Raw genomic sequence first — 12,619 nt, 5'->3', positions numbered from 1 at the left:
CCCCCCCCCCCCCTGCCAAAATAGTAATGACAAATTTGTCCTAAATACCCGCCATGCCCACTTCCTTTTCCAACCTAAACCTGAAATAGAGAAGGACTCTCCTCAATACTTCGCTCCATCGAGTTGATTGACGCCAGATAGCCCGGGTGATTGACCTCCCGTACAATAAAAATCGGTCAAGTGAGTGTCCCAGAAAGCAACGCACAAGAGTATCGGTTTAATTCGTAGCGAGAGGTAACAAAGTGATCTCCGAGAGAAAGAGCATCGAGGAGACGTCGCCCGCTTCCGGGCTCCGAGAAACGCCGAGTAATCCGAGGGATTACGAACGTCGACCCGTCACCCCCTCGACCCCTCCCGCGGCCCAGGATTAACCCCTTGAAACGTGCTCTCCAGGACACTCGAACGTAGCGCGAGAGACGGAAAAAGGGAGTAAAGGAGAATTTGAAAAACAGAAGACAACGGAAGAAATAATAAAGACAGGGTAAAGTGCAGAAGAGCTAGTTCCGGCGGGTGAAGGGGAGCGGGAAGTGGATGGGAAATAAATTAGGAGAGCCGTTCACACGGAAATGCCCGATATTGACCCAGTTGAGAAGTGTAGTTTTGTTTATAACGGGCCTGGCCGCGCAATCAGTTTTGATTGAGGGAACGAATTATCTTTACGAGGCAATTGACCCCGGGTCAGACGCCGAAATACTTGGGTAGGTAAGGTGAACAGATGAAGGGAATGGATGGATGGCAACGAATTTTGGTATACGATAGGTAATGGAGCGGAATTGTCATTCAATAAAAAATACTTTTTCATGACAAGACCCGGTAAACCGCGATTCTAACCTCGCTTCGCTCGGTTTGATCGCGGTTTACGGGCCTTCTGACGAAAAATTGCATTCATCACACGGTCCAAAAGTATTTTCTGACGAATGTGATTATAGCCACATTCGTACAAAGCCACATCCGTCAGAAAATACTTTGTGGACCTCGTGATGAAATAGTATATTTCGTAACGAGTGCAAAAAAGTGTTTTTTGGCGAGTGGAAGGTTTATATCACGAGCCGAAGGCGAGTGATATAATCCCACGAGCTAAAAAACATTTTTTCACGAGTTACGAACAATATTTTTCATCACAATGTGGCGGAAATTGGACTTTTAGGCACGCGGAGCGTGCCGAAAAGTTCACTTTTCGTCACGGCGTGATGAAATAGTATATTTCAGCACGTGTGGGGCAATTTCGTCTTTAACGTGTGTGGGGTTTACAGCATGAGCCGAAGGCGAGTGATGTAACCACACACGTTAAGGACGAAATTTCCCAACAAGTACTGAACAAAATTTTATGTCACGAAGCCTGACACCGGCTGAATTAGACACGAGACGCGAAGCGGCGAGTGTGTAATCCAGTCGGTTTCAGGCATGAGTGGCATAAATAACTATTATGGCACACTGTTGGAAATTTTTTGAAATTTGAGTAACAGATGCAGTTGAATTCGAAATATTCTGAACTTTAATTCAATTTCAAACGAAATTGCTCATGGAATTTCTGATTCATCTTGAAATTCAATAAAATTAAGTTTTTGATGATGAATGATCATGACAATTTTGATTTACAAAAGTATCGTGAAAATTAAGCAATACATTCAATTGAATTTTCGACAGATTGAAAATTCAGAAGAAAAGTTGTCTGAATTTTCACGATCTTCAGTAATTCTCATTATCCTGCAAACCTGAGAAATCAAATTTTATTGAAGAATCAAGAAAATTGACTGATTTATTAATAATAAAATCAAGGGAAATTCCATGTAAATTATTCATTGGCAAAAATTTGAAGATTTTTTATTTGAACTTTAAAGAAAATTTTTTAACAGTGTACACTGTTAGAAATTTATTGAAATTTCATGGAAGATATTGTAGTAAATCTGATGCGAGTGACATTGAATCGAATTTAGGGAAAAAATGGTTATGAAATTTCAAGTTTTAAGTAGAATCCACGGAAGTTCATGAGTTATCAGTGGAAGTGAGATGGAAATTTCATAACTTGATTGAATTTTCAGTGGAGCATGAATATTGAGAAACAAAATGACATGAATTTTCAATTTTTCCCTGAATTTTCACAGAATAATTGACTTGAAAAATCAAGTATTTTATTGATTTCCAGATCATTTCACCAGAAAATCAATGGAATATTTGATTTTTCACGAGCTTGAACATGATAAAAATTTCTTCAATTTGGCACGAAAATTTTTTAACAGTGCATAAGTAAAAAAAGGGCAGTTTTTTCTCACCAACATCATAAAATATCATACGATATGTAGCGTGATTACATAGACCTCGCCTTCGGCTCGGCCTGTAACCCTTACACTCGTCAATAACAACTTTTTTTCACTTGTATCGTAGTAAACTATTTGCAGAGGCTTACAATACGTTGGGTGAAAAAAACGCATCCGTGGATGTGAAAATTACTGTTTCCGGGGCAGTAGTATTTCCCGCGCCGGTAGGGAATTTCTTTCGTGTGGAAAACATGGGGACGGACGATAGGGAAATTTTGCTAGAGTAGGTTTAGTTAAAAAATCATTCTCTGTGACGAAAAAATTTCTACACATGTGTGAATCATTACGCAACATTGAGCATTTATTCACGTTCATGGGATCATTTTCAATGGAGTAAACGGTGAATTTTAAACAGCCGAAAAAAGCGTTATCTTGAGATGTATAATCGCAAATTGATACTTGAAATTCTAAAAAAAAAAAAAATTGAAATTACCATTAAAATTAAAGTGAAAATATAAATTTCAAACATTTCGAAATCTCAATATGCGATTTTCAAAAGTTTCAAGTTCACTGTGAAAATTTTACACCGAAATTTCTGGTAGAAGTCTTGGGAACTTCTCACAATTAATATTTCCACTGGAATCTCAAGGGATTTTATTATTTAAAATGAATAATTGTGGAAAAAATCCGTGGGAACTGTAAATTTTCGTTCAATTATTCCGAAAAAATTAATGAAAAATCAGAAAAATTCCTGGAATTCCGTGAATTTTAAAGGAATTGCCTGAAAATGCATCGCGATTATAAAAGTGAATATTCATTTTGGGCTGAGAATTCACGTAAATCTAGGAATTTCAAATTACGACTTTAAATGAAGACTTTAAAAAATCTTATTTCAACACCTTTGAGATCTGAAAAGAATTTTTTATTTATTGCTAAAAATGTTAAATATTCAAAACACTTGAACACTTCAACAAAAATGAAATAAGCTGTTCAACCGCACTTCGACCCCCCCCCTAAAAATGTCAAAACAAAGACAACCCCAAAATACCCAAAGAGCCGGGTCTAATCTACAAATTACCAGAGTTGCCATCGCCGAAGATGAGGCAGATGAAAAACAATAAACAGCCGAATGAAGCTGAAGCCTGAGAGCCATGGGGCAGAGGGAATTATCGATTTTGTAGGCGCTCTGTTCTGTTAATCAAAAAGCGATCGTTCGCTTTTCGATATCGAGGGGGCTCAAGGCCGTCGCGATAAGCGAGTCGTTGGACAAAACGCGCCTACGTCGGTGTTTTGTGGTTGAGGCGAACGAACGACTGTGGCACAGAATAGGGAAATAAATAATCGGAGGTATATATCTCCGTGTGTAGACGTCCGTCGAGGGAAACAATATCCAACGGATTGGAACGTGTGGCCTGAATATGTCTGAGGATGAACAGACTCACTGGTGTATTTATTTCGGTGGACTGTCCTAGTGTTGAGGAGTGAAACTGTAACTCGGATTGTAATTGAAACGGGGGATAAGTTTTAATCGAAAACGGAGGGTGGGGGAGTCGGAGGGCTATTGTCAAGGGCTATGCTGTGCCTCGATATGAAATTGGTGTCGAGATTGAGGGGTTTGTCCACGAATTCGTCGGCCGGCGGAGCAAACTCCAACGCGGGGACAGGGACTCTGTCGATTTCCAGTCATTCGGGGGAGAAGCAGAGGCGGAGGTCCAGTCGGGGGAGCAACAGCAATGCTAGTCCGTCTGTCAGTGATCGCGAGAGCGATGAGGACATTCCCAGTGTACCCAGGATTGTCAGGGATCGCTCGAGATCGGTCTGCATGCCCGTGCTCACCAGCTCGCAGATGAGGCATCTACATCGACGTGCCAGCCATCATGTGTATGTTTTTTTGAGGTTTTTGGCTAGGTTTAAGGAGACATGGAAGACATATTTGTGATAATTTTGTCAGCTTTGGGATAATTTTAGGGAAGAATTGTGTTATTTTTAGCGATATTATCCTGAAATTTCGACAAGTTTTGGATTTTTATAACCTATGTTTTTAATTTTAGTTAATTTTTAGGGGAATTCACCGGGGATTTTTCTATCCTGAATTTTAGGGATTTTGAGGCATTTTACAGTGAGAAAAATTCTCATTTCGATGGCAAATTTAGGATCAATTAGGGTCAAAATTATTACTTATTGAATTTTAAGTTGTAAACAATACAATTATTATTGGGAATATTTTTTTTCAAGCTTCACTAGATTTAGGGTCAATGGTATTGCCGAGTTCCGTTATTTTTAGTGCTATAATCCTGAAAATTCGACAATTTTTTCCGATTTTTATAACTTTTGTTTTTAATTTTAGTTAATTTATCGTGGAATTCACCGAGGATTCTTCGATCCTGAGTTTTAGAGATTTTGCGATATTTTACAGTGAGAAAAATTCTCATTTCAATGGCCAATTTAAAGTCAAGAGTCTCTAAACATAAGAATAAATTGAACAACGGTCACTGATCAAATTTTTTATTTTTTATTTTAAACGATAAAATTATTCTGAAGAATTTCTTTTTCTCCATTCTATCCATCAAAAACTCGCTTTCAAGCTTCACTTCCCCCACTAAATCCCCAATCGCCCGAGAACTTTTTGCAAGAACCCCTCGCATGCGAATTTTCATCAATTTTTCCGCTAAACGTTCAATATCGCCTAGAGTGACAAAATACCTGCGCCCCATTCACCCGAAAAATTGAGTAAAAATCCTTTTAATTCAATCCCTGAAACATCGGTCTATGCTCTGATATTTTCCAGAAATTGCGGCTACCGCCGGAGGGGAGAATAATTTAAATAAAAAGCACGATAAAAACTTGTGAAAACACCTACTGTTTTCCTTAAAATTATCCTTCTCAAGAATTTTTTTCTAGCAATAGATGCAATTTTTGACGTTGGGAGAAGAACTGTTCAATTCTCGTTTATTTTTACCTCAATAGAAAATTTATTTTGCATATTTATATAAATTCCTCAAAATTAAAACTATTAACTTTAATTCAACTTAAATTTGTGCGATATCTCTAGTTATTTTGGCTTATTTTTCTGCGGCTATTCTGTTTTTTTAATTCAGAACATTTGCGTTTTTAAATTTGAATTAAATAAAATTCTCCATTTGAAATTTTTCTGTTCATCTCAACAGTAATTTTTATCCAGTGACAGTTTCACTAAAATTTCAAGGAGTTTCGTCACTGAAAATTTACAAATCAGGATGTCTGAAAAACAGCAATCAATAACTCCAATAATTATTTCCCACTTCCTGGCGAACAATTTTATCAGTATGAAAACACTTGTTTTTCTTCGTTAAAAAAAATTGCTTCACTTTTCCCTCGCCCTGGAATATCATTATGTTTCCCGTGGCGATAGTGCAGTAACAATCTCCTGCTTATTATTTTTTCAAATTCTAGATTAACAAAAAAGAGTCATTAAAGAATTGCGCAGTTCCTCCAAACCATTTTTCACGTTGAAAAAATACAAAATATCTAAAAAAAACAAATGATCGATGAAAAAGCGCCTTCAATCCTCTCTCACATTTGCATTCATCCATTAAAAATTCTCAAAGCAATAAAAGTTCGTTTGAGATCGTCAATCAACCTCACATATCCACAAATAATCGAAAAAAAATTCACACGTTAGTCAATACTTCGAAAAACTGAGTATAAATCCTTTTGGTTCAATCCACGACACTTCGCCCTCCGCTCTGATGTTTTTGAAGGGAGAATGTTCGACAAACAGAAATCAATAAACCCAATAATTATTCTCAACTTCCTGGCGAACAATGTTATCAGCACGAAAACACTTACTGTTTTTCTTGGTTTAAAAAAAATTGCTTCACGTTTCCCTCGCTCTGGAATATCATTACGTTCTCCGTGGCGATAGTGCACTAACAAACACCTGCTCATTGTTTTTACAAATTCTAGATTAACAAAAAAGAGTCATTAAAGAATTGCGCAGTTCCTCCAAACCATTTTTCATGTTGAAAAAATACAAAATAGCGAAAAAAACAAATAATCGATAAAAAAAGCGCCTTCAATCTTCTCTCGCATTGACACTCATCCATTAAAAATTCTCAAAGCAGTAAAAGTTCGTTTGAGACCGTCAATCAACCTCACATATCCACAAATAATCTAAAAAAAATTTACACGTTAGTCAATGCTTCGAAAAACTGAGTCTAAATCCTTTTGGTTCAATCCACGACACTTCGCCCTCCGCTCTGATGTTTTTGAAGGGAGAATGTTCGACAAACAGAAATCAATAAACCCAATAATTATTCTCAACTTCCTGGCGAACAATTTTATCAGCACGAAAACACTTACTGTTTTTCTTGGTTTAAAAAAAATTGCTTCACGTTTCCCTCGCTCTGGAATATCATTACGTTCTCCGTGGCGATAGTGCACTAACAAACACCTGCTCATTGTTTTTACAAATTCTAGATTAACAAAAAAGAGTCATTAAAGAATTGCGCAGTTCCTCCAAACCATTTTTCATGTTGAAAAAATACAAAATAGCGAAAAAAACAAATAATCGATAAAAAAAGCGCCTTCAATCTTCTCTCGCATTGACACTCATCCATTAAAAATTCTCAAAGCTGTGAAAGTTCATTTGGGACCGTCAATCACCATCAAATGACTACAATAATCTGAAAGCCCCACCACAAAAGTTAATAGCTTCATTATTTCCCCGGATTTCAATTAACATTTTCCCTCCGATTTAACGCATTCCATTTGTTCACTTCAACCGTTGACATTTCCCTTGTACTGCGCCCGACGTATTTATATTGACGCATTAATCATATTTCCATCAGTAGGTTGGTTTAATGTGGAAAAACCAGGGAGAGAGTTTTTCAATTTCATTCAACTCCCACTAAGCGAATTCCGTTCGCCTTTCATAGAAACAGTTTATGGGCTTGCTGATGAGCCACTCACATTGATGCGGCAATTACATGTACTCCAGTTGTTCTCATGAATATTTTAAGATGGAGAGAATAGTAATGGGGCTTTGAAGAATGCCCAAGTGCGACAGTCGCTGGAAAATCGCATTTCAGAGATTTTTATTTTTATTGTTGATTGAAAATTCTGGCTAGTGTTATTTTAATTACTCTAGTTTATTTCAGACAAGATGCACAGAGCTAAACATTTTTTGTGTGTTCGTTAAATTATTTCTGAATAATAAAAGATTGATGGATAATAATGCAGAATTGACAAGTTATTTAATTTTCGAATTATTCATTTCTTTCCAAATTGTCCCCCGAAAAATTATGTATTCCACGTGAGAATATTTGATGAAGTGAAACAGATTTACTTGAGGGATATTAACGAACTTGATAGAAGGAAATTTAATATCTTTCACAAAAATTAAATTTTTGTCGTGATCATCAGAAATATCCCTAGAAGAATCCCAACTGTTGGCAGCAAAAAATATAATCTATTGTACGATAATCATTTGGTCTGAGAGAACTCCATATGTTTATACCATAGAAAGAATACATTGACGAGGAAAGAATATTTTTTTCCCAAAAAAATTGTCCCCTCGAAATTATTAAGTTTTGCCAATGGCACAGTTTTCAGCAAGAAAATTGTAGTTTCCTCTTGAAATTATCGTTTGTTCCATGGAAATTATAAGTGTTTGTTGGACAAAGATATACACTACTCAATAAAATTCACTTGATAAAACCGGAGCCTCATATAATTCTCTGTAGAACGAATGTATTTACCCGGGAGACATATAAATGTCTCATGAGACCAATTACTACAACGAAAATTATCATGTTTCGGTGGAAACTTTATTTTTTGCCCACAAGTTAATTGATTCGACACGACAAAAGATCTCTTCAGGGAACGTATAATTTTTAGGAGGAACATCACTCAAATCAATCTAATCTATTATGAACAAAATGCACAGGTCCAGGAATTTTCCTTGTGCTTCATTAAAAAAATTTGTAAATAATAAAATAATAACGATCGATAATACTCTAGAATATTCTAAAAATTTTCCTCACCCAATTAATTAGACAAATTCATCATTAAAAATCTCCAAATTAATTATTTCATCACCGAAAACCTAATGCAGACGGCGCTTTTATTGAACGCAATTCAATTATGATCTCCGTTCGCATTGTGGGAACGATCTTATGCCAATGCATCCATCTCATTTTATTTCCCTCCATTCTTCACCGATAACAAGAGCCCGACAGACGTTTTCTCCGCGTATTTTCCAGTTTAAATCCGTTCACTTATTTAAATTCGCCTCCACCACTCCACCTCAATAATATCTCTCACTCACGCCGCATTTGTGGCACTTGCACCAACGTGTCATTCATCGTTAGTCGTCCATCCTATTTTTAGCGCCCATCCATTCAGGATAAAATTGTCATTCTCGAGAATTTTTTTCCTTTGAGAAATTTAGCAGTCTTACATTAACCTCGTTCCTCGTATTCTCTGAATAGTGATTTATTTTCGTTAGGGCGGATGACATTGAGAATTATATTGATAACTTCATCGCTGAATAATTGGTGAAAGACTATTGACTATTGCATTCTCCTGAATTTTTATTCCAATGGAGAATTTATTTTACGTGTTGATAAATATGTGATAATTTCAACTTATTCTGAGAAGATTTTAAGAAAATGTTGTTTTTTTAATTCAGAGCATTTGGATGCAGAAATTTGAATCGAACAAAGCTTTTTATTTAAAATTATTCTGTTCATTTCCGTTTATTTACAGGAAAATGTTTCAATTGCTGAGTATGAATAATTCATTCCGTCTTAAAAAATTAATTTTCAACTACTACAATTTTCATGTGAATCGATAAAATTTTTATTAATTGACATTTCCCTGGAATTTCAAGGAATTTCATCAATGAAAATTCACAATTTGTAAATTATAAAGTTCTTGTCAACTAATAAAAATAAATTGGGTAATTCTCGTCTTCCTACAACTCAAAAATTTAGAATTCTATCAAATTTTCAAAAAAAATTACAATTTTGTGAATTTTTCAAAAACGTCTTAATAAACTACTCATGACTTGTTTCAAAGTTATCACAGGTATTTATTCTCGTTAGGAATCCTCAATAATAATAATTCTCAGTCCTATTTAAAGAAAAATAGGAAATTATTATTAAGTTCACTAGCGAAGCGGAAAAGCGCTTCAAATCTCCTTAGCTCCTGGCCAAGTTTTCGAGGAATATCTCCGAATCTAAGGGAGATATCGAAATTTACCTGAAAACCTTTTTTGTAGCTCTTAATTCGCCCTATAAAAAAGGTCATAACAAAAATTTCGCCATCTGCCTCAGATTCCTCGATATTCACTGTAAAACTGGCCAGCAGTCAAATCGACTTAACCCGTTTTACCGCTTCTCTATTGAGGTAATAATCATCACGACCACTTTGAATCCGTACGTTACCCACCCGCGTAATTTTCCCCATTCTGCCCCCTCCCCCCGGCCGAACCGATTCATCCGGCATTGGAGTCACGACTTTTCCCCCGAGTTATTGTACCGCTCAACACCCCATGAATGAGAATCGATTTGTCTCCGGTTTTCACGAGTGCCGGGTGAATTTTCAAATCGCGTGACGCCTCTGACAGGCATTTTATTAGTCACCCCATAAAGACTAGTGTCTCCACACAACGGTATCACTCCACTTCGGCTCTCCTTCCCCACAAACTTCGCGAGTTGAAGCGATATTGGAGGCCCTTACCCGAAGAATCGATAGTTGACGCAAGAGTTCACCGAAGTTTATTATCCCAGCTCCTCTGTACGATCGTCGCGTAGTCCATCTGCGGAAGTACAGACCCGATGGAGTTCTCATTAACCCAGATATTTTCGTGACGATCTCTCGAGTGAGGGCGGTGAAGCAAAAAATGCCCGGAAAATTGTCCGGCGCGAGAGGGACGGAGGCGTTGAGTATTTTTTAATGAATGGAACATTTCATGCTCAGTTATTAATTTTTTGACATTTCACTGGTGATTGGAGTTGAGGAAATGTCGCGTGAATATTTAATGAGAATTATTGTTTATGCAGATGTTGGCCATTAAAATTTATCAATTAATTGTTAAAGGAATATGCAAATTAACTTATTTATCATTATTCGATTATATTTGATTTTATTTCTTAATGAAAATATTTTTGTCAAATAATATTCTCTGGAATAACAACATGATTAATTCATTAATCAAGTTCAGTTATAAATTCACAAATTAATTCATTGAATATTTCATGCTCGGTTACGATTTTGTTAATATTTTATTGATGATTGCAGGTGACAAAGAATTGCACGAAAATTTAATGATAATTATCATTTTTTATTCATGTGCAGTTCCATAGAATTAATCAATTAATTATGACATAAACAAATAAATAGACTTATTCGTCGAATTATTTAATGATGTTTAGTTTTATTTCTCAATGACAATATTTTTGTTAAATAATTATCTCTGGAAAAAAAATCCTTCATTCGATTTAAATGAATTGACACGAATCAACAGAATAATTTTTAAACTTGGTGAATCGTTCGTTAAAATCAAGAGTTAATTACAATTGATTATGTTTCCTAAATTAATTAATTAATTGCATATTTCATGTTCAGTTATGATTTTTTCATATTTCATTAATGATCGGAGTTCAGAAAGTATTGTACACAAATTTAATGTTAATTATTAATTTTTATTCATCTGCAGATCCATAAAGTTAATTAACTAATTATTACCTAAATAAATAAATAGACTTATTCATCAAATTATTTGATGATATTTAATTTTATTTCTTAATGACAATATTTTTGTTAAATGATCATCTCTAGAATAAAAAAAATCTCATTCGATCGAAATGAATTGACAGAAATCAACAGAATAATTTTGAAACTTGGTGAATCGTTTGTTTAAGTCAACAATTAATTACAATTTATTATATTTCCCGTGAATATTCACTCCACGTGAAGCATCCACGTAATTAATTATTCATCAATTAACTCCGGTATTAAATTCAAATGTATTGAATATCGAATGAGAAAAACCGCCGGTGAAAATGAACAAAAACTTCTGAATTCTAATTAACACGTCACGCGTGTCGATAAATCACTGGATCACTCTCAAATGCCGATAAATTTATACGATTTAAATACCCTTTTTTTTATAAATGTGCCTGTCAATGGGTTTATAACACAATCCCGTGGGCGAAAAATCGGGGGGAGAAGGGTCACTGGCATAAATCAACCCCCATTTATTTTATCGTGTCTGCGGGAGTCAGGCTGTTTTCATTCATTTTGGGGTGGAATGAAAAATTTGTCACGGTGGAGTGTATTTTCCAATTTATTGCGCGAGGAGCATATGAGTTTCACTCGAGAGTAACGTATATACCGCTGAGAAACGGTTTTATTCGGCGTTCTGGATGGGAGAGAAAAATGGTAGGATATCTGGTTGTTTGGAAATGAGAATGGAACAGATATTTTTCACATTTTCTACCACTCTCTCAAATCATGCACTGGGAATTTTGTTCATTCTCTTTATTATTTATATAGTATATTCGTCATTATGTCTATTTTTATTCATTATTTCACTTGTTATTTTTAATTATTTATAATTAAACGAAAATCATGGGAACAAATGTGAAAAGAATTCACTCTCTTCATTCAAGTTTCACATGTATTAAACATTAATAGAGTTGTAAATGCATTATAAAAATTCCCTTTCACTTTTCAGTGACCTAATCGATACCCATAATTTTTTTTAATAAGGGAAGTATTATGGATCGATTTTCTAGAAAAGTAAACATTTTTTTGTAATTATAAACGAAAAATTAAATAATTGAAAGAAAATGAAATAATTTTCTAAATTATTTTCGAGTGCAAAAAATCGACATTTTCTAAAAAATTTCCAAGAAACTGGGGAATTCTCTCTTTTTTCTAGAATTTATCTCCCGGAAATTCTAGAAAAATATTCACTGCCTTCATTTACTTAGTAAAAATAAATTAATAAAAATGAGTGATACATAGCCGTAATTGTTGAAAAATAAGGAAAATGTTTTGAATCAATTTTTTTGAAAAAAGAACAATTTTCTTGAATTATCCAAAAAATCCCCAGAAAATTAAATAACTTCCTAAATTTTTTTCGACTGAAATCTTTCACAGATAGGAATTTTCATAACATCTCGGAGACTAATTAAAACTCGATGGCTTCCTCAACCTCATGTACTTTCAACTTTTAACGTGAAAACAAGAGAGGAACATTTACCCTGAAAAATGTATTTTCAACAATTCTCCTCAGGGGCTGACTCCGACACGGGTCTGCAGGGTGTACTTTACAGTCGAATTACCTCTGGGTTTTTAATAAGAGCATCTAA

At 35.1% G+C, this 12,619-nt stretch overlaps 1 protein-coding gene across 7 annotated transcripts in view; it reads left to right on the top strand.

Annotated features, from left to right (window-relative positions):
• The window catches only part of LOC107035629 (GTPase-activating Rap/Ran-GAP domain-like protein 3), a 55,788-nt gene that overhangs the window by 32,083 nt on the left and 11,086 nt on the right, over positions 1–12,619 (top strand). For 2 of the 7 annotated variants that reach the window (XM_015253135.1, XM_015253136.1), the window contains exon 2: positions 3,626–4,139. The exons of 1 other annotated variant lie outside the window; for it this stretch is intronic. In XM_015253135.1, the coding sequence (XP_015108621.1) occupies positions 3,832–4,139 (308 nt within the window). In that variant the 5' untranslated portion in view covers positions 3,626–3,831. Of the gene's footprint in view, positions 1–77; positions 760–2,993; positions 4,140–12,619 lie in introns of those variants that run through there. 4 more of the 7 variants (XM_015253139.2, XM_015253140.1, XM_015253134.1 and 1 more) reach the window with 4 other exon arrangements.

The sequence above is a fragment of the Diachasma alloeum genome, unplaced genomic scaffold (genome assembly GCF_001412515.2).
Source record: "Diachasma alloeum isolate Michigan unplaced genomic scaffold, Dall2.0 Dall_scaffold_00199, whole genome shotgun sequence".
Taxonomy (NCBI): domain Eukaryota; kingdom Metazoa; phylum Arthropoda; class Insecta; order Hymenoptera; family Braconidae; genus Diachasma; species Diachasma alloeum.
Note: the sequence above shows the minus strand (reverse complement) of the source record. Positions and strands in the feature narration are given on the sequence as shown.